Raw genomic sequence first — 27867 nt, 5'->3', positions numbered from 1 at the left:
ATCTAGTTAGCGCAGAAAGCTACTAGGAAACTGGCTAGCTAGATTGCAATGGCGTTCCCAGATGCGGCACGAGTTTCTTCCGCCACAGTCTTTTCGTCGCCGGAGTACAGACCAGACCTTCTTATTCAGGCAGCATTGATCAGACACGCCCTTCTGACACCACCCCATGTTATCGAGTGGGCTGCAAGCAGGTGAAGCCGCTCTAACGAGGAAACGCGCAAATTTTTTTTTCTTGGCCGGATAGACTCGCTTCTTCAGCGAGAAATCATTATAACCGAATCGGCATGAAAATCCAGCGTCCCCAAGATTAGCTCACAAAAATGCCTTTACCAACCCCATGGCGCTATCAACGCAGGAGCGAACAAACCTGTTGTTGGCCCAGGCCAACAGCTGAATATTTTGGGCTCCAAAAGAATTTTAAAATCCCCAACTGACTATTCTAAAGCGTTCGCATGAATCTCCGAAACCTCAGCCCTTGACTCGAGTGCACAAACTATAGGAACAATAAAATGTTATCGCATTCACAGCTCGTAAAAGAACCTAAGCCCAGCCTCCTCCACCCCTCCCCTCCACCCAGGTATTTTTTTTATGGCATAAACAAGAAACTTCTGATTGGTATTATGACCGCAAAAGTAGTAGAAATTGAGATCCTTGAATTCCCGGCATTTCTCAATGCATGCCGCAGGTCACAATGAGACCTCGTTTACATGCTTAGGCTACGGTGCGGAAAATTCGAACATCAAGCAGCCACTCTCAAATTTGACGAAGGCGATCGGTCAGTGTGGACTCACGGTAGCACTGGCCTTTTTTTAGGCGTTCGAACGCGCAGTGAAAATTCCTGCATGTTCTTTACATTTGAACCGATGTGTCAAACCTTTCGTTATGCATGAAGAGTATGCAAGCCAAAGTGGATGGTATTCCTTGACCAGTACATTTCACGCAGTTTCGTGGATGACGGATAATTAAACAGGCTGCTTCGGTCATTCACCGGCGGTGTTAGTCATTACTGGAGCTCCTGTTCTATAAAATTATTGCACCACTATGGAAACAAACAAGCACAAGTTTCTTGGTCGTGGCATCGGATGGAAAAATGATCAATCATTCCTGGATCTTTTTCTAAAGACCTGTACCGAAACTCTATACACAGACGACAGATAGTACAGTTGTTTTCACAGTTCGATCATCTTGCTGTTACCATCCGAAATAAATAAGATGAGCAGTATTGTTCAGTGATCTATTTTTACTTAATGTACCCTCACGGCCATACTGCATTAAAGAGGGGACTGGTTGTACAAACTAACACAACAAAGCATAACATTACGAGTGTAGGTTTACAAAAGTGTGTTGGTAATAATACTTTAGCTAATACAGTTTTAGCTTTAGTTGTGCGGCTTGGCTCCCCGTCAGCTTGCACGCTGCGGCGTCGCTGAACTCAGTCATCTTCTTATACTATAATGAAAATGTTGTTGACAATAAGGCACTGTCATAAGTAAACTACGTGCTATTGCGCTGACCGATTCCGAAATGCCGTCCGCCGTGCCTTTGTTGACAACAAAAAGCCTTATAGAAATGACCAGATAGTAGCGAACGGTCAGAGTGCCTTCGCCCGCAGCGCTCGCGAATGGCACCTGCTGTAACCTCCTGCATACGGTGCTGCATGTAACCGGTGCGAATGTGTGCACTTTCGCGATGCAGGTGAGGGCAGACGATTTTTGACACACGTTTCATTTAAATAGAAACAGGGCGCACAAACGTTCCATGCTGCAAACACAGGACGTGGCTATATAGTACGCTGTTGTTGCGCCGTCGGCCGGCACTCGAAGGTTGACGCCACCTATTTTGTGTGCTGCTCTATAGCCTCCTATATTATACACGCCCTATGAACCACTCCTGTGCGGCTGTTCAATATTATCTGGACGCCGGTTGTTGGCGCCGCTTTGCGGTGGCATGAGTGGTGGTGGCAGGAGCGCGCGCAGCAATCCGAGAACGTGCGCGGTCGCCGCCACGGAGGAAGAGGGGGGCTGAGCGGGAGGCTGAAGGAGGAGCGGAGCTGGTTACGAGGCACGACGCCCACGGCAACGCCGACGGCGACGACGATGTGAAACACAGGAACGGGGGCCGAAGAGCTGAGATCTAAAATAAAAATTCTGTCTCAACCAGGAATCGAACCTCCGTTCCTTGGATCACGAGCCGAGCGCTTTAACCAACTGCGGAGGCAGTACCTGAAGCAATACAGAACGACTTTACTCGTCAACCCACTCTCGAGCCCCTTTTATAGGGCACGACAGGGACGCAAAAAGTGTTCGCAAGTGCATATGGGGCTATAGATAAAGCAGAACCTTTTGAATCGGGAGGTTGCGGCGGATGCCGCCAAGCCGTGACAATTAATACTATTTGCACTTAATGTTTCCTTGCTTTTAGTAACCAAATAATCTATTTCCGTTTCTTCGACCTGTCGACAGTCCATTTTTAATTACATACAGTCCTGAAGCTAAACCTTTTTTGTAGGTGCAACGCCGTCCGGTTGAGTCGTGGAACCTCGAGCTCGGCCGCAAATGGCGTCGAGTGTCCATATATATGTATGTATATATATATATATATATATATATATGAAAGAAGCCAACAGTCGGCGAGGCCAAGAAAAGCATTGGGGATTGTATTTTACTTTTTTCGTTTTTCTTTTCTTCTTTTTTAAATTAAATTAAAATAAAAGACAAAAATGCAAAATACATAAAATACAATACCCAATGCTTTCCTTGGCCTCGCCGACTGTTGGCTTCTTTCCTTCACGTAATATAACGAGCACGCTCATTTCCCCTTCATTTATCTGCTTATATATATATATATATATATATATATATATATATATATATATATATATATATATATATATATATATATATGTAATCTTACTCTATGGCACAGCCATTGAACAAAGTGCTGCCACTAGCGGTGCACAGTAGCGGCTGCTCTCTCGCCACAACATGGGCCCGCCGATGGAGCACTTCTCTTTTATGGCACCACGGCCTTGAACACTACGGTTGGCATGCATTGATCTCGGCTCCCAAGACCAAGCATGGATAATGTAGGAGGCTATGGCTGCTCCTTTACATGATCTGAAGCAGTAGTTTACAATGAGCACGTTGTTGAATCGGGAAGCTTGCGCGCTTTTTACACTCAGGCGCCGACGCGCCTCCCCATACGCCACCGCATTCTCCGTTAACGACGTGAACCAAAGCGCCAAGCTCAGAGGTTCACGCATGCAGCACTCGGAACTACCGGAAGTTTGCCTGTGATCTCGTGGTCATCGCGGCTGCAGCGAATGGCAGCCTCTACCGGCCTGTCACTCTTCGTAGTTCTGATGCATGATCTCAAAGCGAATTAGTTCCAAACCTGACCTCCATGCCACCGATAGGGCTATGAATTTAAACATAATATGGGCTATTGATAAAAACTTTTCGTTCTGCACTTTGAAAATGTCTATAAGCGGCCTTACGGGCAATTTCGCAGTCCCTTTAACTCCCAGGTGGCAAATATTTTCCAGTTTTTAATAAGTGAAGTTCAGTTCAGTTCAGTTCAGGCGTTCAGTCGTGTCCGACTCTTCGTGACCCTATGGACCATGTCACGCCACGCTTTCCGGTCTTTCACTATCTTCTTAACATCACATAGCTTCATCTGCAATGCCTCGAGAATGCCATTTAACCATCGCGTTCGCTGCCTACCCCTTCTCCGGCGACCCTCAACCTTTCCCAACATCAAATCTTTCTCCAGCGACTCCTCTCTTCTCATCAGATGACCAAAGTAGCTGAGCTTTAACTTTAGAATTTGACCCTCCAATGAGCAGTCAGGGTTTATGGTCGACAATATCGACTGATTTGATCGTCTGGCAGTCCAAGGAACTCTTAAGAGTCTTCGCCAGCACCACAATTCAAACGCGTCAATTCTTCGGCGGTCAGCCTTTTTCACAGTCCAACTCTCGCATCCATACATCACAACTGGAAAGACCATAGCACGGGTTATACGGATCTTGGTTGGTAGACTAATGTCTCTGCTCTTTACTAGGCGGTCAAGGCTAACCATTGCTCTCTTTCCCAGAAGCAGGCGTCTCCTAATTTCATGGCTGCAGTCTCCTTCCGAGGTAATCTTGGCACCCAAGAATAGAAAATCTGTCACAGCTTCCACTTCTTAGTATTAGTGGTAATTTTGTGCGACACACGAACTTAGCTGCACATTTTGCTTCCTCTCGGTAAGAATTGCCGGGAAAAAAGGCGGGTCATCGGAACACTTAACTCTTGCCAGATTCCTGCGGCTAAATTATGAAACCTTTTCATTCCAGGTTTTTGTGGTTTTGTGCAGTTGGCCGAGGCTGGGCACCAACTTTTGTGACATGCGATGTCAAAAGGCGCACGTTATATCCTATTTATTTCAGAAAAATATTAACGTCGTAATTACGCGGCATGTGGTTGGTAGACAAAAACGTTCCTTAGATTAGTGCTGTATTCAAGATCATAAATGCAGATTCAAAACATATTCATATTCTTACAGTAACCAATGCCTCAAGCACTAGAGTTGTTTACGAGGAATTGTTTTTTAAACAGCAATTTCACACCTTTTCAGGACCATGCAGTTAGGATCAGCAAAAAGGTCTGGTTTTGTCGTGCACTGTAGACAACAAAATTTCATCACATTGATGGGACGGGCGTTGCGCTGGGGTGAGGTACGGCGTAGTTAGGTATGTGGCGGTTCGGCATAGTATTGCCGCAAACCATTAAAATCTATTTGTTTTTTTTTTTCGTGACAGCCGCATGCATGCGGCTTTATCATCGATTCTGGCAAGCGTATCAAATCTGTGTTTTGTTTGATCATGCTCGTTGTCGCGAGACACTGCTTTATCAGTTTCTTTGTCGTGCAAGATGTTCCGAGATGTTCCTCGAAGATTCCGGCCACTCGCGTATGTTTCTGCAGTGTTCTAGGTTGCGCTAGTCACCGTTTGCGGTTTTTTCTCGATCTTTCTTTGCAGCCTTTAAATCGAGGGCTGACACGTGAAACCGGCCTTCTTTGTCTTCATCGGAAAGCAGCTGGTGCTGCTAAGATTAGATTCTGTAAACTTGGGCTCGGAAATAGATAGCCTTGATGCTGAGCTACCGTGCAGGGTAGGATGAATGCTTGATAGTCGACAGAGGGCTTTAATATATGCATAAACTGTATTTTTGTGTCTTTTCCAGGGGCAGACGAGCTAAGGCACCAAAAAGGTGCGTAATTTATTTTCAACGAGCTCACGATGCTCACTCAGTATACTGGTCCCAATAGATTTATTTTGCTAATGTGTAAACTCAAGTAGCCGCTCTTTTGAGAAACAAGTACTTTATTGGCACCATCCCAGGGCAGTACCACATGAAATAGAAGCCATCGCCGACAAAATAACACTTTATTGTTGAACAGTAGAATGCAGAAGTGCTAAAGAAAAAAGCACCGCTCGCTTTTATTCTGTTGATCAGGAGAAGCTTGGCACTGAGTGACATGAGTGAAATTCGAACCTGGAAAGGCATAACCATTCCTGCTAGGAAAGCATTTGAGCTCGGAACCACTGGTGAATAAAGATTTGATGCTAACAAACAAGCGTTTCAGCTTTCGCGAGCAGTTGAGTAGAAAATCACCATCAGCAGCATCCCCTTCACACTAAACTGTCCACTAAAGCGATTGTGGCTACCAAGTAATAGTTTCTAGCTCAAACGAAACAAACCGCGTAGGGTAACCCTAGTTGCTTCACACATCAAGATTTCAAAACAAGGAGAATGAGGCTAACTAGGATATATAATCTGTTATTCGGGTTGGACATTAAGTTTAGGATAATTTTTTACCCTAATGACCACGCAACAGGTGCATCTCTCTCATCTGCGCATTTGACGAAAAAGAACTGCAGTTTTACAAAATATAATGTTCTCGGTTTCCCACTGACAGGACTACTGAGGCGGAATTACGGCTAAAGAATACGTGTGTTTAGGGTAACTTACTAGAGAGAACTTTTTATCGTGGATTTTTACAGCGGATTCGCAGTTAATTTGAAGAAACTAATGCACCATACGAATGCGCTTTTTTTTTACTGAATGCCAAATCATCCAAATTCAGTGTGGTCGAAATGTCACCTTTTATTTCCTAAACGACCTTTTTGGTGAGGTATTACATATACCGACTCATGCAAACATACAACAGTAGGTGTAAAATACAAGCAGGGCCCAGATGACACCCTGTCGGCCACTAATCTTGCTCCCGTACCATTCACAGCACCAACTGCCACTTCACACGAAGCCTGTTGCTGAGCACGTAGCCATCACGGGTCAGATTCTGCAGCTCCAAGGCAGTGTCAGCATACCAAGCGATCAGGTTACTTGATTCCGCAGGCCTTTCAACATGTTGAGACTGAACCGGTCTGACAACAATTTCGCACCTTTGATCGGTCATTGGATGTAGGACGCTAAGCCTTATATTGTAAAAGAGAGGCCACGGAACGGCGTCGTCCAAGTCACCCTTGTGTAGTTGAAAGAGAGCATGTAACACTACCGAATCCCCTTGCTTCATGAATTTTATACCAGGTGATATGAAGTAGCCACGAAGGTACACTTTGTCATGTAAATATTCGGTACATCCATTTTTTAGTGCAGCTTCTCTGAATGCTTCAACATTTTCAAGAAACATGACACAGGATTTGACCTGCTTAGCAAGCGAGACTAGTTCTCGGGTCAATTCTGTGGTCTTGCGACATCTTTGTTTTCCTTCAGTTCTGGATGTTTGAGTGTCATCCGTAGTCTGCGCAATCATCTCAGAATTCGGTTGCCTCACATCAACCACCTCGTTTTTCAGTGTCTCACTCAATGTATCTAGTGCAGTCGCAAGATCTTCACCTTGAGTCTTTGTCGATACGAAGTGCTCCTTTATCTGCTCACTACAATCGAGGATTTGGCTCCTACTCGTCGCGAAAGTCTCCTCGGCTCTCCTCACAATTTCTGGCAGTTCTTTCAAGCTTTCGAATAATGCCCTGGTTTGTGCATTCACTTCTCTCTCAGTGAGGTCTTTTTTCAAACTCTCCTTTAAGGTGATAATTTCTTTACTCAGTGTTTCTTTCACATCATTCACACTGTGATAGATTTTGACTAGTCTCTTACCACGTGATTCCCATTCAACAGGCAGTCGCTTAAGGAAAGCTGCAATTTCATGCCTTTGCCGTTCAAATGCCCAAGTACTAGTTGGAAAAATCGCTACTTCATCCGTGGAACTGGCCTGTCCACATTGGGACGCGAGAGATGGCACCCAAGCAGGACATTCTGATTGCAGATGTTCGCAAATATCCTTTCGCAAAACTGAGGCTGAGCACTTGAAGCAAGATACCGAGTGAAATTGACAATACTCCCGAATATGCCCACAGATCGTCGAAGCGGGCATCTGGTTCTTGCAGCCATACTTTTCGTTCCAGCACTTTACCTAGAACACAAAACGAAGAAACAAAAGATTACAATACTCTTCTGAATGGCTTGTAAAGTAGTCAGAACTAGATTACACCTTTCAGAAAAATCCAGATAGATGCGGTACGAAGCTGAGGTATTTTTTTCATCAAAATCCGACGCATAACCAGGCACCAAGCACAGACAAGATGCGGAGTGGTTACAATAGGTAGGTGGATTCAACTTTGTGGTCCTCTTAAAATTTTAATGCATCAAATGTATTTACCACTTGTTCCAGACGGGCTGTGGTTACAATAGGTAGGTGGATTCAACTTTGTGGTCCTCTTAAAATTTTAATGCATCAAATGTATTTACCACTTGTTCCAGACGGGCTGTGCTGAACATCCCGAAATCTCTCGGACGTTTTCTGCATCAGTGATTCCTTAATTAAAGCGATAAAAAGTTTCACCATCGAACCACCCCGAGACGGTACTGTAAAACGAATAGCAAAGCCACAGCGAAAAACAATAACAACAAAAGAGTATAAAAACACAGCTCTGATTCATCAATAAGGTTGTTTTCACTAGCTCATTATATATAGGGTTTTGCTGTTTTCCCTGATTATTTCGCGTGAAAAATATAAAAAGCCTTATTTTTTAGTCATCGCTGTGTTCGTCAACTTCCTTCGTCCTGCTTCATTCGCCTTGTGCACGTGCCATTTATGAGGTTTACTACCAGCTAAACAAGGTAATATTTTCAATCTTATTACCACCAGAACAACTAAATCATTCGGGCATGTGACACTAAAGAGTTTTTATTTGTCTCGACGAGTTTACCGCTTTTAAGCAAAACATTACACGTCGTCATATTTCGTGCGATAGTTCTCCTGCTGCTGTTCGATGCCAATAGTAGTGAAGTAGGATAGTTGCAGCGAAGCATGTGTTGTCCTCGCTTAAGTATTCTGCTTTACTGCATGTTAGTGAAAATATATTTTGCTTCGTTGCTGCTGCCAAAGTAGAATTATGATGCTGTTGATTGCTAGAGTAGTCATACTGAATTTTGTGCTCAGGTGTTAAGTTTTACCTTTTTTTCTTTTTTCACCGGAAAGCGAAGTACTCACCGGTATTATGAGCAATGATACAGGCAAAGTCAAGGACAAAATAAGAGATGAACTAGCTAAATTGAAGGAGAAATTGAGGAAATAAGGAAAAACATTTTGCGAGTCTATTGAAAGACTTGACTAGCTAAATGCGAAAACTGAAAACTGAGCAAATAAATACGACCAGGAGTATAGAATTGGCACATAAAACAAACGACCTTGAAAAAAAAAAAGCTGAATGAGACGGTTGCAAAACACACATAGCTTGAGGCTCCGAATCAGGCATTTCGAGCAGCATGTTTATCCCCTGAAACCAAGCTTCAAGATATGGAATACCGGCCTGTTCAATCCGAGCAATATTCCAGAAAAATTAGCATTGGAATTCAAGGGGCATAGTGGAAAAAGAAAATGAATCTTCCACACAAATACTCTCCGAAATCGGCAGCACGATAAGTGAGCTCGTTAATAAAAGCCACATTGAAATTTCTCATCGATTTCGGCCACAGCAAGAAAAAAAAGAGCAACATTATTGTTCAGTTTCACTAGGGCCATTTGTTTAACCTACAGCAGTGCAGCAAAAATTCATTGTAGGTATAGGAAATTTCCTACACTGGTGTAGGTTAAACAAATGGGCCCGCTGGTTTGAGGAAAGCTCATTAAGAACGCCTGCCAAACGATTACCTGGGTCTAGAAGATAAAACCCCCGTCTATGAAAATGAACATCTCTGCCCATCGAAGAAAAGGCTTCTTGAAATGATGGTGAAAAGAAAATTTCTGCTCAAATGGCAGACATTCTGGACGAGCAGCAGAAAGAGTTTCGCAAAGCAAGCTGATAATATGCCTGTCATTCGAATAATGAGGGAATGGGATGTCAAGAGGATGCGTTCCAGCCAGGGGGAATACTCGACAGCTTTGGTTGAAAGGACTCAATGATGACACTGAGCTCTTTCTTCTTGTTCTCACAACATAAATCACCAAATAAATTTATTTCCAGCCCGCGTTACCTTGTGACATTAAATGTGATTTAGAATTATGGGACCGTGTAATTCACAAAGGCCCATTTTGTTGGTGGCAAAGAAGAAGGAATTGGTCCTCTCTTGAACCTGTTTGAATTCAAAATTGGTGTTTTGACGCTTTCCGAAACGTGGTACTCGAGTGGTTGTAAAATGGTTAATTTTGACAGCTACGACCTTTTTTGTTATCAATTGCCCGGACCGACGAGGTGGTGGCATAGCAATTCTTGTAATGGAAGCTAAGAAATGTTCCCCGTTGTCTGATTTGAATGCGGTGACAGATGACTCTGGATTGTTAACTATGCAGATGGCGAATGAGATATCTGTGCTTTATCGGCCTCCAAGTGGAAAAACTGCATGATTGTTTTCTTTATAAATTATTCTTAGATTGTGCTTGCGACAGTAACCTTCAATTGATCGGCGGTGGAGATTTGAATATCGACACCTTACGTGACAGCAAATCCGCTTCTGAATTAAATACAATTGCACTTTCATTTACATTTTAAAAACATAATTATGACACCAACACGTGTCACATTAGCAACATCTTCAGTACTTGACCTCCTTACATCTAATATTAATACGTCAGTTTACAACAGCGCTACAATTTCATCGGACGTCAGTGCCCACTGTTCAGTTTTCGTTACATGTCGTAAATATTCATTTAAAACTACAAAACAATACTACAAACACTCACTATGGCTTGGAGACATTTAAACATGACATCATTACGCAAGATGACATCATTACACCCTTTATCACAAATGCTTTTATTCTCCTCTCAATCAAGCACCGTATATCACCGCCGCATCACGCATATCTCACCGCACCAGTCATCCCCTTCAAGTTGCCCGCCCACTATCACGCACTGCTACGTTTTCAGCTTCGTTGTTTCTTCGAGCAGCCACGGACTGGAACGGCCTACCCCATGACATCGTCGCCATCGCTTCAACATCTGCTTTTCAAGAACGCGTAACAGATCACCTTCAATGTTAAATTACCATCGCTGTTTGTTTTCCTCGCTACAAATGTAATCCCACCCCTTATGTAACACCCCCTGAAATGGGGGCCTTTAAGGAATAAAACTGAACTGAACTGAACAAGAGTTTTCATCAGTGATTAATAACACTAGTGTGAACGATGCCTATGATGAATTCATAAAACTGTTAGACCGTTTGTACGCCAGACACTTTCCACTAAAGTACACAAAATTCCTAAAAAACAAAATCCAGCAAACGTTGGGTTGCTCGCGAGCTTTCATAGAAAATAAAAGAACCAAAAACCACCTTATCATTCGTTCTTGGAAACATGTTTAGAAATGACATTAAAAGAATTTAAAATAAACAGCAAACATGCGAGAAAAGTTAGCATATTATGAGCATATTTTTTGCTGATGTTATCAGGCGGCCACCAGAGATTGCTTGAGGAGTAATGAATAATGTTCTATGTCGCGAAAAAAAGCTCTATACGAGGTGCTATAAAATTCATTGGGAATGAATTGCACGACAAAGAGCTATCAGAATACTTCCACAGCCACTTTGTAAACGCTACAGTTTTGTTTAATAATCCTGCTTGTATAACTGAACTCTTGTAATATTACAGAAACCAGATACCTACAGACAACTGATCAATCGGAAGCCTGTATACATTTATGTGCCTTTTAAACAGTTAAGACATTAGATATAGACAACTTGCTGATAATATCAGTCAATATGTTCTACCGGCAATGAGTTCAGTTCTTAATTATATCTATATTTGAACATTAGAGTCATTTAACTTCCCAGGCAAAATGAAAACACCCAGAGCATTTGTGATGTTAAAGGCGGTGACAGAAACATGGTCACGAATTATCGACCGATATCTATCTGTTCTTCCAGTATTCTCTAAGGGGACTGAAAAAAATATTTTTCACGCATAACTAAGCTTTTGAGAAAAGAAATAAGAGATGCACAATGTGATTTTAGAAAAAGTAGGTCAACAGAATCTTTATTAGCACTAAAAAAAATATTTCACTGAATATTGAAACGAATATGCTTACTGTTGCCGTTTTTGTGGATTTCAGCAAGGCATTGATTACCTTCATCACCACAACCTTCTTAAAAAGCTGCAGTATTATGGTATTGGAGGAAATTCTTTTTCCCTGCTTGACTTAGCTCGACCACAGGACTGAGTGTGCGTCTATAAACAGATAACATGTCTTCTCTCCTACAAAATACTCATGGCGTCACGCACGGTAGCATTTTAGGGCCGCTGTTATTTATCACATGCACAAACGATATTAAATTTAAAATATAAAGGGTCATAAACCACGGTAAACATTTTAAAAAATTACTTGCTGCACTGCTACATCGCTGCTTTGTTCGGGAATCAATGCTCTGCTAGAGGAACGGAGCTCACAGGTTGTGACAGATGCAGGGCACTGTCACCACCCGAGACAGTGCCGGCAGAAGCGGCGCCACTGGCTTGATTGGCTTGATCCTTGAATAATCAAGCTTTACAGTGGGTATGACGTGAAGAATTATTTTAAAGCGACTGCGCAGAGGTGCACTGGTCCTTGAACACTGATCGTGACCATTGCCACTCGAGCTTCAGTTAGGTGTCTAAATTTCCACGTAGTTTTTTTTACCCTTACGTGAGCAGATTATGGTATGCATGGTTATTTGTTTTCGCGGGCATTTGAAATTACTGCTGAACTTGCCTAAGGCGAGTCACAACGCGTACAGCGGCGCGTGGCAGCAGAAACGTTTAGCTTTGAGCATCACTACCTTCACTGAGATGAAATCTGACACATCATTTTGAGATGAACATTCATTGCTCTGGGTAGGTACTACTCGGTGAAGAAGCCAGTATTTTCCTATCCCGCCAACAGTCAGACTTCGTTAGCTTCAGAAGTGATAAGCGAAACGACAAACTTTAATTAGCGCCAGCCCTTCGGCCTCAACTCACGTAGCTCTCCAACTCTATATAGACGAATTCTTGCTTGATGAAGCGCATGTTGCACGCACAGGAATGACCGCTCACTTCTTGACACATTAGTAACTTGTTTAACCAAGCTTACTTCAGCTAATTTTTCGGGTTGAAATGGGAGCATGCACCGAGTTTTATTGCGTATATAGTGCAGTAATAGACCATGTCAACAGCTTAAACAAACTAAAGCAACAACGGCTACGACACAAGATGAAAGTGTGCGATGCTGGCACACGTCAAAATGCAAACCTGCAGAGAAACCCACGACATTTAGCTTGTAAAACATATTATACAAATCCTATCCAGCACCTGCTTCGGCGGCAGTAAGCGGAGTCACGTGCTTCTACTTGCTTCCCTAGGTCGACACTAGCGCCACCCTCTCCAGTGGTGGAGCTGCCATCGCAAAGTGGTCGCGTGCAAGAGTGGCCATTGGCCCGGCCTCCGGCGAAAATATCTTGCCCAATTTAATTGGCGGCGAACGGCCGCCGGCGGCCGGCGACACGCCGTCGGGCGGTAGTGCGCAAGGTTTGCCGCGGGCAAATCCCTTCTTGTCGGTCGACCTTTAGCCGCATGGTACGGGACCATCATGGTCGTCGCGTTGAATGTATACTTTTTTTGGTTTTCAGCGGTCACACAGGTTTGCCATTTTGAAGCTATAGCTCAATTGATACTTAAATGCGGAAACACGACCCTGAAAAACTTAACTAGTACAGAACACTCTAAAACAAACATAATAGGAAGAGAGATGGAGCACGGACAAGCAAAGCTTTTTCGGGCTCAGGCCAATTTAAAGAAAATCAAAGCAGCTAAGTGCCCAAAATAAAAAACAGTAATATGAAGAGAAACATCCGCGGCTGGCAAATCGATCAATGCTCGACTGGCCTGCGACTGTAGCTTTTCGACCAAAATGATCACACAACCTCTCAGTTGCCACTGTGAATGGGTCTTTCCTCTTCACGCTTTTTAGTGAGAGAATTTCTTATTTTAAGCAATAACATATAACATGGCAGTTTTATGGCGGGTTTAAAAGGATACAGGGTGGCGTGCTCCGGTAACGGCCTCCTACAGTTTAGGGGCGGAACACCACAACGGGCGAATTAAACCCGAGAGGGACGGATAGGATATAGATAAGAGGTGTGATGGATAAGGTAAGTAGAAATAAATGTGCGAATGAGCTGGCGGCCTAGGAAGGAGGCGAACAGATAAGAAAGCCGCGTAAGATACAAAGTTTCCACGGCAAAAAACTGGCACATATGCTTTTAAAAAAAAACGAGCCGCGAGGTCCGCGCCGTTCCAACAAACGCACCATCCCACGCAAGCGCTCCGCGCCTTGTAGGCGGTGCTGCTATGAAAGTCAGCTTCCTGCAGTTGTGCACGACAGCCAGATTTCGCGTAAATTTCAAAAGTTTTTCACGCGCACTGACAAATGCGGGACAAACACAGAGAAGGTGTTCGAGGGTATCCAGAGTACCGCAATGAAAGATATTTCTAGGGGGGGGGGGGGGGGACTTTTAGCTGCGGCAAGTCTCCTTTCCCTAGGCGCGCGCCGCCACCTCCCCCGCCCCCATCCATGCCCTTTTACTATTTTTTTACTTCTTTTTTAACCACCCTCCTTTTTACCCGGATCGTCGGGGATGCGAGGAGAATTAAGAAACGCCAGCGAGGACCTTGCCTTAGAATCCTATTACAGTTGACGCAAATTTGACGCCACTGTAGAATGACAAGCCAGTACGCGCTAGTAGTCAGCAGGAAATACCTATCAAAGAAGGCCTTCCAGCCAGTGGCATCGACTGCAGCTGTCATGACGACGCAATTGATCTTATTGTACCGAACGCGCCTGCTATGATATTGCGATTACATCTAATGGAATAACGCCGCTTCATCAGCACAGTTCGGCACCACAAGCTGGAGGCCCTCCTGCGCACGCCATGCGCCGCTACAGCCTTATTTTGTTGTCCTTAGCAGCGACGTTGGGCTACGGAGTAAAGTTAACCGTTTCCGTTTTTTTTTTCTCAATCTTTGGAACATGCTTGTGTAATCGTTGTGCGTCTTTATGCACCCGAAACGCCAAGCCTGTGTTTAAGCCTTTGTCGCCTAGCAGTCCACTTTATCATGCACCACACAGCACTGACAAAGAACCACACGTCGCGCTTTCAGTAGCATTTCAAAGTATTGCCATTATATGGAAATATCGCAGCCCAATAAGTTACTATCACCTACGCTCACTGAGGAAAGAAGGTTGAATAGGAATTAGTCTAATTGTCAAAGTATTGCCATTATATGGAAATATCGCAGCCCAATAAGTTACTATCACCTACGCTCACTGAGGAAAGAAGGTTGAATAGGAATTAGTCTAATTGTACGTGCTATTTTAGAAATCCAGCACAGAGCATCAGACGGGAGTTGCCTGCGAGAAATAGTTCAGTGAGATACACTAACAGCCAAACGAAGTGAGCCCAGGCAGCCAGATCTCTCAATCTGTTTCACAAAGGGCAGCTGAGCACAGTGCAATGGAACGCTACAATAAAAATAAAAAGCGACAGCGGATCAGTGCCAATGCGCTTACCACAATGAATTTACAGTGTTGTCAGAATGGGCAATCCATAATCAAATTGGGATACTTATTACATTTCCTGGCTGCTTTTTAGATGATTTGGCGTTGTGGCTATTTTCGAGCTGTACGCTAACTGCGAATATTTATTGTAAAAATACCGTATTTTAGGGAGCGCGCTACGTTTGGTAAGTAGTTGCTTCAGTTTTTTTTGTTTCACTTGCATTTTTAGTACGTAGTTTTTTAGTACGCGGACGTGGAAATCTGCGTACTTGCGCAGAGCTCGGGTGGCTCGCCTGAGTATACATACGTTAGCGAAGCTTATACTTGGCCTCAGAGATTTAGAAAGGCGAAAGACAACACTGGCTTAACTTGCCTGGGCGCTATCCGAAACGTGAATTTTTTTGCATAAAATATTTCATCCCAAGAGTGTTGGTGCTGCTTGCAAAGCTGTGCTCAGGCGTAAAGCCATGAAGGGAGGGGGGCGGGGGGCAGGCATCAAAGGTTGATAACGAAAGGAATTCTTGGGGTTTGGGTACGCTTCGTCTTTGGCTGTTCACGAAGCAACATCTTTAACAAAGTAGATGATACTCGTAAAGCGACCTCTTGTCTTTCTGAAGGTTGCCCTCACTTACCCTCCTTCTCAACATATCTTCGACCTCGGCGTCCTTCCAGTCGACGTCATTGCCCAGGCAGAGTTGGCCGTCCAGAGGGCAGATGATGTCAAATTTGTCGACGCACCTTCCGTAGCAAAACTGGCACATCAGGTGCGTGCAGGGAAGATGGGCAGTCAAGATGCTCACGACTCCGCACGTACAGCAAATCTTGTTCCGTGGCATCGGACTAACGAAGCATAGCGGTCTCCAGTCCAACTCTTTGGCGAAGCCGACTAATATGCACTCTGGTCCTGCCGGCTGCATCGCCTTCAGCTCTCGACAGATCCTCAGAAAACTGCAAGGGGCTGGTCTCTCGCTTCCGCGAAGTTATAGCAGCTTTTTTTTCTTTTACCACGATTATCACGTATACAATCGCAGTGTTATCTGCTTCCTTTCTGCAGAGTCACTTTATCATGTAGGCAGCTTCCGCGAAAAAGGGCATTCGTTGCTTGAGGCGCATTCCTCTCGGCGCATGCGTCAGTTTTAAGAAAATGGGATGATTGAACTTCGACTTTAAGAGTACAGCCTAGCGCGATATGATGGTTATCGAGCGAGCGTTGACCGAGAACATGAACAGCACTATGGTTCAGAATCTTCCGCCGTGTCGAGATAGATATCAAACTAGCTTCCCTCACTCTCTTTGCTGTTTCTTAAGCATAGAGCCACACCCTTCTAGGCAAGTATAGCTATCTATTTTTTTTTGTTCCCTTTGGCGAAGAGGCAGTGATAATATTGCGCCCCCCAAAAAAGAAATAATTGGTATTATATTAGACTGCATTGGCCGCTACGAAGCTGCACTCGTCGTGTGTAACATCATTGCTGCTGAGGCAGAAACTATGGGTCACCCTGAACAGTATTTGGAAGAACATTAGATTAAGCCCGCCGAGAACCAGGTTTAGCAGATCCTTCGCACCAATCTTATTATCGTCTGCAAATGTAAGAGGTAACCAAGCCCACACTTCACCGCAGTGAATGGAAAGCTTAGGATAGAGGGAAAGGGTGTGGAGTTCATAACGGGGAATGGTTGTAGCGCCGAACAGCGAATGAGAGAGAGAAGAATGCAAAATCGTGATTTCTCCTCTTCCAAAACCGATCGCTGGCGCCTGGAACACTTGGCTAGTCAACGCTCGCGCGATAACCATAGAGAAAGGATCTGCGATAACCTAAAATCGCGATATGAAACGCTAAAGTGCTGTCGAGCCTTGCATCGGTTTCTCATTCACTTCTTATGCTATGAGCTCTACGGCCTAGTTCTCATGACACAACCCTGCGCTTTGCCTCCAAGCGCCTCGGTAGCGCAGGTCTTCGACTAACTTCAGGCGCATAACATTTCAGCCTCTCCCCACATCTCGCTTCCACGCCGCTTAAGCCTCGTCGTTTTTACACGCCTAGCCATCGCCTTCACCTTCTAGGCTTCTGTCTGACGTAGATGACTCTGTCACCTAGATGAAGCAAACGTAGATGCTTCTTCCGTACTCGCCAAAGATGACTCGTGTACCAGCGCTTTACACAGGTATACATGCCCGCTCCTTCATCTAACACGCGTTCCAGAAGTGAGAATGCTTCGTTTCTTTGCAAAAGGTGATGATGATGATATTATGGCGGCTAGCCCATTTACAGCGGCGGGCGTACGCAGTGTCCTTGCCTGATGAGGGAGAGAATATATTCTCTCCCTCATCGCTTTCGCGTGCCACCTGCGACGATAGCGCCGCACGTTCGCTTGATTTTCCAGCAAGCACCGCATGCCGGCTCAAAAGCCGCAGGTAAGAAAAGCGGAAGATCCATGGAAATACGCTTAGCGCTACTTGCTAAACTATTAATTCTGTAATTAGTCTCTTGCATAAACTATTGCATGAACTAGGTCCACCTAGATCTTAGACAAGCCACGCGAATCACTGACGAACTCCATCCGTTCATTGTCCTTAACTTGGAACATATGGAGTCCTCCAAAGAGCCGCCGAGAGCTGATTGTCATTTGATGAAGGGCTTAGCGTTGGCGTTTCAATCAGCTAACTGTGTGCTACTGAGAAGGAGCAGAGTCCTACTGGGGCCCCTGAGGGAAAGGCGAATGGCGCCGCGTCACAACTCTTGGGAGAGGTGTGCGGTTAAGCTTCTGACAAGGAGCCACCTGCCTCCGAGCCCCAACTCGTCCCTGAAGACCTTGCGAGTGGCTCTGCTGATGCTGCAAACCCTGTGACTACAGCTGCGCAGCAGCGTCCGGACCTATTCCCAGTTCCTGTGACTGGTGGTCTCGATGCTGCTGATGAGCCAGTGCAGAAGCTGCATGCGTACTAACCCAGGCAGACGTTCCGCCAGTGTCTTCGATCACGTTCACCCTGCTGATTCCACGATCGTCTACAAAGATGAATCACGAAGTAACGTCGGAGCAGCTGCTTACTCAATTGAGAGCTGCAGCGAGATAGTGACGCATACCTCGGTCCTTACATAGATCCTTCTCTACAGCGACTCTAGAAACCCTGGCAATAGTCACCTGCATTCAAGACCTTGCACAAGCACTCCCTAACGCTTCAAGATATACCATATACACTGATTGAATGCAGGCCATTCGTGCGATTCACACGGGTCGTAATCCTGATGAACTACAGGATGATCTAAACAGAGCCCACACCAAACTACGTCCCAAAACTGTCGCACATAGATGGATTCCTGGTCACTCTGGAATCCCAGGTTTTGAGGTAGCGCATCGCCTCGCCCGCGAACTTCAGCGCGTGGGTCCTGGGATTCCCTGGGTTTATCTACACACGTGGGCAATACTCTTCCATTTTAAAAAAGAAATCAACATTCACTATGACAATATTAGGGAAACTGTTCGTACTGTTCCTCTCCCTGATAAATCCCTCACTACGCCACAAATACGCATTCTTAGACGCATACAACTAAATACACTCCTTACTCCGGCACAAGCTAAAGTTCCCACGTTCGCGGTCGAAGAGGCCTGACGGTATCGCTCATAGGCGGTTTCGCCCTCTACACTGACAGGCGCGTGGCGCTGTAAGCAAAATAATGTGCTATCATTAAGGCGCCCCCTGTTTGCAACCCTCAATTTACTGAGCCTTAGTTTCGCCAGAGGTAAGTATAGCTTCGCTGACTTTTGCACAGCAGGTGTGTTGATAAGGCCGCCAAAAAGACGAAGATAGACTGGAGGAGGATATTGAGAGAGCGCTGCAGCCATTTCTCATGTCTTAGTGTTCTTGTCAAGCCTGATTTTATCGGCGGGTTATTTTTTGCTTCTGCGGAAGGCCCTCTCTTGTTCTGGCCTGGCATACATTATCGATGCCGAGAGCCGATTGCTATGCAGCGACTTGCTATTCTTTAGGACGCCGAGGTGACTAATTGCTTGTGCGCCTAATACTGTCACTCAGAGTCAGCGCATCAGTTACTTCGAAAGCATGGCTAGTTGGTTAGACTCTCGCCGACATAAAGAGTTAATGGGTGATTTTAAAAGCCCAGGGCAGGCCCAGGTCTGCAACATATGTGTCTGGCATGACGAAGATGTATTATTAGCTCCACGTCCTCCACAGAAAAAAGATGTGTGATGTACCAAGTCCTCCTCTGCGCAGACAAATTAAATTTAGCATTCTCAACGGATATTTGGAACGTCTATCTTAAGCCGATCCAAAGCGATAACCTATCCAGGCCTATGTGTGCACTGGCGTTGAGCTTAGTGCAGTTGTATGTGAGGAGATTGTCCGTTTTTTATTATTTCGCGATTGTTCGCCTCCCGCTAAAGCACGTTGCTGCGGCTTAGCATCTTGTAAAATTGGGGAAATAAACATCCTGGCACAAAAAAATTAGCACACATAAATGAGAGACTACGAGGCAATGGACTTTTTATTGCATATATATGATAGGCACATACATTTATAACATCAGCTTATGCCCACATTCACTCAGCGTGCGTCATCAAACCATCAAACCCGTGCCTTATCACCTTGCACTATATTTACACAGACAAAAGATAACTCCGCCGCACACAGGTTGACTGATGTCTCCTGCTGACGTACATGGCTGCCTTTTTTTAACATGTAAGGCTTGTAACAGTAGCCTGGCCTCTTCGCTGTTACTTCTGCCTAGAATCAATGTGTTTTTTATGGCTGCCTTTTTTTTACATGTAAGGCTTGTAACAGTAGCCTGGCCTCTTCGCTGTTACTTCTGCCTAGAATCAATGTGTTTTCTAGTCGAGGCTCACACTTGTCGGTGTTGAAATGGCTGACCAAATTGGCATATCTATCTTTATTGATTTCTATCTTTTTTTTCATGTCCTTTAGGGCGTTTTTTGATCCACCGCACCGTTTTCCCATTATAGGACATTCAACAGGTCAGTGATATCTCCTTTACCCCTCCTTTCACACAGCGGATGAAAGTACCCTGATGTTTAATCTGGCACCCTGCGCGCTCAGCGCCACAAATCCGGGACATTAGTTTGTTGAAATTGTTAGGGGCTGAAAAAACCAGCGGTGCATAACTTTGTTTCCACTCTCTTTTTAAACTTTGTTTTCACTCTCACTGCACCTCTTTTATTGGGGATAAAGGTCTTGTCTACCGCTTGCAGTGCTTTTTAGTTCTAAGGGACTTTTTCCATATACACAAACTGCCATATTTATCAGACTGAAGGAGACACGGCATATTCCTTTTAAAGTAAGGCGTAACATGCAGGACATCACGCTCAAGTCGACTGGTCATAGCCATGGTATGCGATCTTTTCATGCAGACCACTCCTTCCAAACACGCACCTTTCTTGTTTTGTTTTTTTTTCCTTTTACTTTCGCAGCGATGTCCTTGTTTGCAGCCAGCCATTTATGGACAGCCTTTCATATAACAAAAAGGCTGCCATTTTCATCGTTGACACGTCAGTCATCCTGTATTTTATGTCTAAAGATAGTGCGAGGCGATAAGCGACGGCTTTGATAAAGCACGCTGAGCGATTGTGGGCGTAGCATGGGTCATAAATGTGTGCGCCTATCTTGTGCAATAAATAGTTGAAAGTTGGTGCCGCTCTGTTGTTTTGTCTTATCTCTTTTGTGTGCGTTTATTGTTTTTAGCCTGGGTGTTTATTTTCCCAAAATAGGCGCACACATTTATGACCTCATGCTACGCCCACATTCACTAAGTCTCATGGCTGGGTATAGAATCTTATCTGTTCGTTCTGGCAGTGGTTCGAAATCTAGTGACGGCAATCTTTTTTCGGTAGTGACAGTTCGTGAGGACACGCTTTGTCCACAAATCCTGTCCACAGATCCTGTTTCTAATCCTTGTGTGCACCGCTCAAGAGCCCAGATATGCTTTCGCCATAGAAATGGTACTTTCCTAACGTAATTAAACCTAGTGGGACGTTGAAACGCTTAAGAGCACAGATGGTAGCTGATGGAGACGACGACATGCCATGCGCAACTCTAGAGTGTTGCAGTTTGCATGACCAGCAGCGCCCCTTGCTCTCTGCCACAAGTTTTCCCTGTTCTATTAAGCGATTTAAAAATATCGGTTATTTTTTTTCCTCCGAGCTCAACATGTGCAAGCGTATCTATTGTTTTGGTCTGATCGCGGAGGAAGGAATTTGTAGCACTAAAATTATTAGCGATTTACATAGGTAGACCAATGATTCCGTGAGGAAACAATGAAAAATTTAGTCAGAACACTTTGACTGTACGTCGCGGTATGGTGCGACTATCACGAGTGCAGCACAACTACGATTGACAAGATTCTTGCTCGGCTGCTTTGACGGTGAGCGTACTTTCGCCGCAAAACCAGCTCGCGTGTGTGGAGTCGTGCTTGGCGTGCCACATTGCTACGGGTGATGCTAAGGACTCCCGTCTTGTTCGCATGTCTCGATGCTAACCAGACAAGACAAATTTGTGCTTGCTGCAGACTGAGAGGCCGATCAGCGCCGTTCCAAGACAGAGGAGCAGCGCACCACGAAGGCCTCGGGGAAGCGAGTGCGGCTCCGACAGCTTCGCACAAAGGACGAAACTTGAGCCTTCGAAATTGCGGTGTCTGCAAAAGATAGCGCTGGAGCGAGAGCGTAGAAGCATCAGCAGGGTAAGCAACAATCGCCTCAGCCGATTGTTTACTAGGCCGTTGCCCAGTAAGCAAAGTAGCAATTGCCATTTTAGGGATCTCGCTCTCTTAAAAAAATAAATCTGCACTTTTCTCAGCGTGAATAATTTTATCCCTTTTATTATCAGTGCAGAAGCTAAAGTAAACAACTACAACAATAATATACATATGCAGATTTCATTTAAGATAGTATAACTACTCTTAATGATGAATAGTGGCAGCAGCATTATGTGCATTTACTGCACTTCACTTGTGTACCTTTTTGGGCTCTTCAAGTCATTGTAGGCACTAATCAGACACACTTATCAAAAACAAAGCACCACATTAATTCCTTTGGTGAAATCGCTATGAAACCACTGATGCCCAGGCAGACTCGTCGGCCTAATCATCACCGCGGAGGTTTCACATAGGTTCCACCAAGCTTTAGCTACGGCGAAGGGGGAGGGGGGGGGGGGTATAGTATAAAAAATAATTTTGAACAGTTTTTGTTTGTTCCGTTCGCCGGATAACATTTTATGCGGATTACGTTCACGTGTTACGACCTGTCTGCAGAGTGAGATGAGTAGGCTGTCCCAGAACATGCGCTTCAGAGATCGCTGCAGAACCGCAAATAGCGCAAATGCTAGTGAAAGCTTGTATAAATTACGAGCACCCCGAGCTGTTAAATTACTGGACTGATTACACAGTGTGAAGCGAAGACACCAACGGAATGCGTAACTTTGTTGATAGGAGAACCCTTGACGGACGGGTCACCCACGACTGCCACTGGGCAGCATGGGACGAGTGACAGCGGCGCACGACTCGTGTTAGACTGGAGGAGGATATCGAGAGAGCGTTGCAGCCATTTTTCTCATATCTTAGTGTTATCAAGCGTGATTTTATCGGCGGATTGTTTTTTTGTTTCTGCGAAAGGCCCTCTCTTGTTCTGGCTTGGCATACAATATCGATGCCGAGGGACGATTGCTATGCAGCGATTTGCTTTTCTTTAGGAAGCCATGGCGACTAATTGTTTGTGCATCTAATACTGTCACTCAGCGCATCAGTTACTTTTAAAGCATGGCTAGTTTGTTAGACTCTCGCCGACATAAAGAGTTAATGGGTGATTTCAAATGATCAGGTCAGACCCAGGTCTGCAACATATGTGTCTGGCATGAAGAACATTTATTATTAGCTCTACGTCCTCCACATAAAAAAAAAGTATGATGTACCAAGTCCTCCTCTGCTTAAACACATTAAATTCAGTGTTCTCAATGGATATTTAGGACGTTTATCGTAAGCCGATCCAAAGCCATAATCTATCCAGGCCTATGTGTGCATTGGGGTTGAGCTTAGTGCAGTTGTATGTGAGGAGATTGTCCGTTTTTTATTATTTCGCGATTGTTCGCACCTCGCTAATGCACTTTGCCGGAGCTTAGCATCTTGTAAAATTGTGAAAAAAAACATTCTGGCACAAAAACATTAGCACACATAAATGAGAGACTACGAGGCAATGGACTTCTTATTGTATATATATGATAGGCACATACATTTATAACCTCAGCCTATGCCCACACTCACTCAGCGTGCTTCATCAAACCTTCAAACCCGTGCCTTATCACCTTGCACTATTTTTTACACAGACAAAAAATAACTCCACCACACACAGGTTGACTGATGTCTAGTGCTGACGTACATGGCTGCCTTTTTTTTTTACATGTAAGGCTTGTAACAGTAGCCTGGCCTCTTCGTTGTTACTTCTGCCTAGGATCAACTCGTTTTCTAGTCGAGGCTCACACTTGTCCGTGTTGAAATGGCTGACCAAATTAGCATATATATCTTTATTGTTTTCTATCTTTTTGTCATATCCTTTAGGGCGTTTTTTGATGCACCTCACCGTTTGCCCAGTATAGGACATTCAACAGGTCAATGGTATCTCCTTTACCCCTCCTTCCACACAGCGGATGAAAGTACGCTGATTTTTTGTCCGGCACCCTGCGTGCTCAGCGCCCCAAGTCTGGGACATATGTTTGCTCATTTTTTTAGGGGCTGAAAAAACCAGTGGTACACTGTGCCGGCCAGCCGCCTCCTTCAGATTGAGTGACACTCTGAGTACATAGGGCATAACTTCAGGTTTTATCGCTCGGCCTCGTTCTTCATGAGTCTTCAGACTGCTGCAGCGATTAGGTTTTTAGAAGAGGGTTTCCGCACCGGCAGTCAACGCCATCGATGGGAAGCCAGCAGCCAAAATGCGACCAATCTGATTTTCTAGGCTAGCGTGCATTTGGTGCGGACAGAACTTCGATAGCGAGGACTCAGTGCACAACGAGGCGATGGCGCGCTTAACAATATTAGAATGCGCCGTGTTGAAAGTCAACAGCTCCTTGCTAGTTCGGGGAAACTAATCCAAACATAAATTACCCTCTTGGAACTCTAATCGTAGGTCTAAAAAGTGCACTTTTCTGTCACATGGGAGCTCATGCGTAAAAAATATGTCACGACATATTATGTTAAAACACCTAAAATGCTAGACACGTTAGATTCAAAAGAATTGTCAAGATCAGTGCATAAAAGCATAACATAGTCGTCAAAAATATCTAAAAAGTACAAAAACAGGTGCCAATACACAGGACCCAATACACACACCTTTGCTCTGTAAAAAAGGTGGGTGATTAAAAATGATAAACGTCACCTTAAGGTAGTGCTCCAATAAATTAAATAGTTTTACCGGTGGCTCCAGGGAGGGCCATTTCACCCGTACCTTCAACGCATGATAGGACAGGTGCCAGCAGCTAAGCATGCGGGACGGAATTAAACAAATCCTCGATGTCCACCGAAAATGAGGATATAATTATATAATTACTGGACGCCTTCTCTAAAGCGTTCTTTGTCCGAAAAAGGTCGTCCAACTTTAGAAGGGTGAGCTTTCTCTGCAAAAAACGGCTAACATTAAACTGCCAGGAACCTATTTTGCTCATTATAGTTCTGAACGGGATGTCAGGCTTGTGGGTTTTTGCAGTAATGAAAACTGGAGGGGAGTTCCGCTTAATTTTGCTATCTGTTGCAAGTTTTTACAAAGGTTAATACACTTTGTTTTCACTTTTACGGCACCCATTTTAATGGGAATAAAGGTCTTGTCCACCGCTTGCAGTGCTTTTTCATTCTAAAGGAATTTTTTCATAACCACAAACATGCCATATTTAGCAGACTGAAGGAGACACAACATGACGCTAAGAAATTAAAAGTGCGTAGTTCGGATAGTTTGAAACCGAAACTAAAAAAAAAAGGGGGGGATGGAGACGCGAAGGTTTCGCCTTAAAAGTAGACGCAAAGAACCTTAAACACTGCCTTTTCAATTCAAGATTAAAAAAAAAAATTCTTGTTTCAATCATTTAGATTTTCAAAATTATTTTTCTTGTAACGTCAGTATACACATCCCAAACACTAGTTACTGGCTGGCATGTACCGTAACGCGCTCACTAGGTGCTCTTCTAATACGCTTGGTAGTAGTGACTATTCGTGGAATATGCGTTTTGGGCTTGTCTGGCATGCAGAATACGTGCATTTGAACCTGATGGCGAAAAACACAATTTATTGACAGGCTTTTAATTTCTAAAATATCTCAATCAGAGGAACGCTCTCGCCAATTTTGCTCCCATTTTCACCCTTCGCCAATTCGTTATAGAGGTTTATTTTGAATGTGGCGTGTTTAAATTTCCGCACGAGGTCATCTGGGTGTGACGAAGTAGCTCTATCGACCAATCAGGATTTTTCCTCACGAATATTTCCTACGCGCTGGTGCAGACTACTACTTTACTAAGTACACAACTATGTTACTAAGAATGCGATAACAGAGACGAGCAACCTCGTCATATTCTTGTGTGTCGAAGTGCCAGGGCCACCGAGCTAGTCTTGTGCCTGAATTCAAGCGCGTGCTACTTCAATGAACAGTTCTCTATTTCCAACTTAACTTTTGATGATATAATGAGTGAAAAAGACCATTCCGTTGTCTGCTTGTTTCACTTGCCATTTTCGGAGACATTACTTCTCTGAAATATATTTTATGTGCGCGATGTCCATGCCCATAAAATACCCCCCCCCCCCGCCCCCTCTTCCCGTAAAACCTAATCTCTTCTGCCCATCTGACTTGTTGCCGCACACTGACGGTCCTTCCTTATCTTGAAATTGTTCTGTTGCACTGCTATTTGTTCTTGACTTGAGGCTGCATCGATAATTGACATTGGTTCCCTCCCCAATTCGTTATCTCGCTCTATGTCCTCTAAGTCATGCCTATCGTTCTCCCTTTTTATGTGTCGCAACGCGTAAATCTAGTTAATTCATCTCTTTCCATTCAATTCACAAGTGTTCTTCGAAAAGCTGAGTCCGGCAAGATGCCACTTCATACACTGTCGGTGTAAAGCTCGTAGTAAAATGATATCCGTGATCTGAGGTATCCGTCATGTGCACACCAGTACCTTCTTATCCTTTTTGTTTTCTATTAGTATTCCATATCTGCGGTCACTACATGACCTACATGACCTTACCTGCTCACGGTTGTGACTTGGGGTTCAGGCCCTCGACTGCTGGTCCCAACCACTGGGGTTGGATCCTTCGATCCCGGCCAAGCACCCGCTCTTCAAAGGAGTAAAGAGCAAGGCGCCCGTTGCAGTGCGATGTCAGGGCTCGTTAAAGAAACCCAGGCAGTCGAAATTATCCGCAGTCCTCAACTACGCCGTCGCTAAGAGCCCAAGTCACCTTAGGACATAAAACACGTGAACAAGCTAACATTTCTTCTAAAGCTTCGCTACCTACTGTAAACTATTGTAAATTTGGCAGTGTGAGAGCAAGGGTGCAGAAATAGCCGGTATGCGAGGCAGGTGTGTCTCAGGCTGAGTCGCTCGCACGTCCATATTACGAGGGCGTCATTAAACAGGCAAGCGAGGAGTAAATTAGGTCAGACGAGGCAGATGATCGGGATCTGCTTGCGCAAGTGGTTTTTGGCAAACCTAGGGATTAGTTTTCGTTAAATGTACCGTTACTCAGAAAATCCGCCGTCGGCGTCAGCGTTGATGTCGTCATCGATGTTGTCGTTGGCACTGTGAACGAAGAAATCACGGCTATGGCGTGGCGTTGCCATGTGGTACCTAACTGCAATCATAGTTTGTAGCGATGGTGCACGATATCTGCACGATATCTGGAAATTAGAAATAGCTGCCAACTCGGGTTTCTCGTTTGATGTGGGAAGGTGAAATAACAGTCAACTTTCCAATGGACTTTGGGGGCCAAGTCAGGCACCTCGCCTCTAGCATACACAGACACATTCATACGGCTTGGTTAAAGAGGGGGTCTATATGTATGATGGTCGCGTACTCTCACGTCCTTAAAGGCAGAGCTTAGGTGTCCCGTATAAGTTTTTGTGCGACGCTTAGTCCGCATTACAGGTGAGTACTTATGCGTCCATAATCCTGACCTGCAAGTCGAGTCCGAGATTGGGGCGCTGGGAGGTTTGAAGCGACGAGTGCACTAAGCAAAGAGCTCTGGGAATGAAGTTCGGCCCATTGCATGTTGTGGTTTTATCAAGGCTCAGTGGATGCTATACCTAATTTCGAGCTTGCCGGAGTTTGCGATGGCTGTGAAGTTTGTTCGACTGCCGGCTGTGACGAAATCGGCGCACATATTTACTAAACCGTCGCGGCGCGAGGCCCGCGCGTCGCCGCATGATAAATTCCACAAGATTCGAGAAAAACCTCCTTCCCCATCGCGAGAGAGCGCGTAGCTTTGTACGCGTCGCCGCCGCTCTCTTTCTCACCACCCGGCGATGGTGACTCACCAGTCTGGAATACGCCAGAACCATCCAGAAATTTCTACGGGTCATAGCCAATGACGACGCGCGGCTCGACGGGAGGAAAAGGGAGCGCTTTAACCAGCGAAGCCAAGTGTGTGTGCGCGCTAGCTTTAGCGCGCCTTAACAGACAGATGCGGCGCGCCCTATTTATAGAGGCCACGCCGCTTGTGGGGTCAGTCAGTCAGTCAGTCAGTCAGGGGTTGCGGCGTGTTCGCCAGTGCTTCGGCTGGACTCCCGGGGATCACC

General features: G+C 44.9%; 1 protein-coding gene across 1 annotated transcript; it reads right to left on the bottom strand.

Moving 5' to 3' along the window:
* Positions 1 to 5358: 5358 nt before the first annotated feature.
* LOC146173170 (TNF receptor-associated factor 6-like) lies at positions 5359 to 16114 on the bottom strand. Its single transcript, XM_084584022.1, has 2 exons — positions 15705 to 16114; positions 5359 to 7479 (listed from the first exon to the last, which is right to left on the bottom strand). Exons 1-2 carry the CDS (start codon positions 15987 to 15989, stop codon positions 6280 to 6282), a joined length of 1485 nt encoding a protein of 494 aa, XP_084440148.1. The 5' UTR covers positions 15990 to 16114; the 3' UTR covers positions 5359 to 6279.
* Between the last annotated feature and the right edge of the window lie 11753 nt (positions 16115 to 27867).

The sequence above is a fragment of the Amblyomma maculatum genome, chromosome 11, assembly GCF_055883805.1.
Source record: "Amblyomma maculatum isolate TAMU_Amacu chromosome 11, ASM5588380v1, whole genome shotgun sequence".
In the NCBI taxonomy this organism is placed as follows: Eukaryota; Metazoa; Arthropoda; class Arachnida; order Ixodida; family Ixodidae; genus Amblyomma; species Amblyomma maculatum.
Note: the sequence above shows the minus strand (reverse complement) of the source record. Positions and strands in the feature narration are given on the sequence as shown.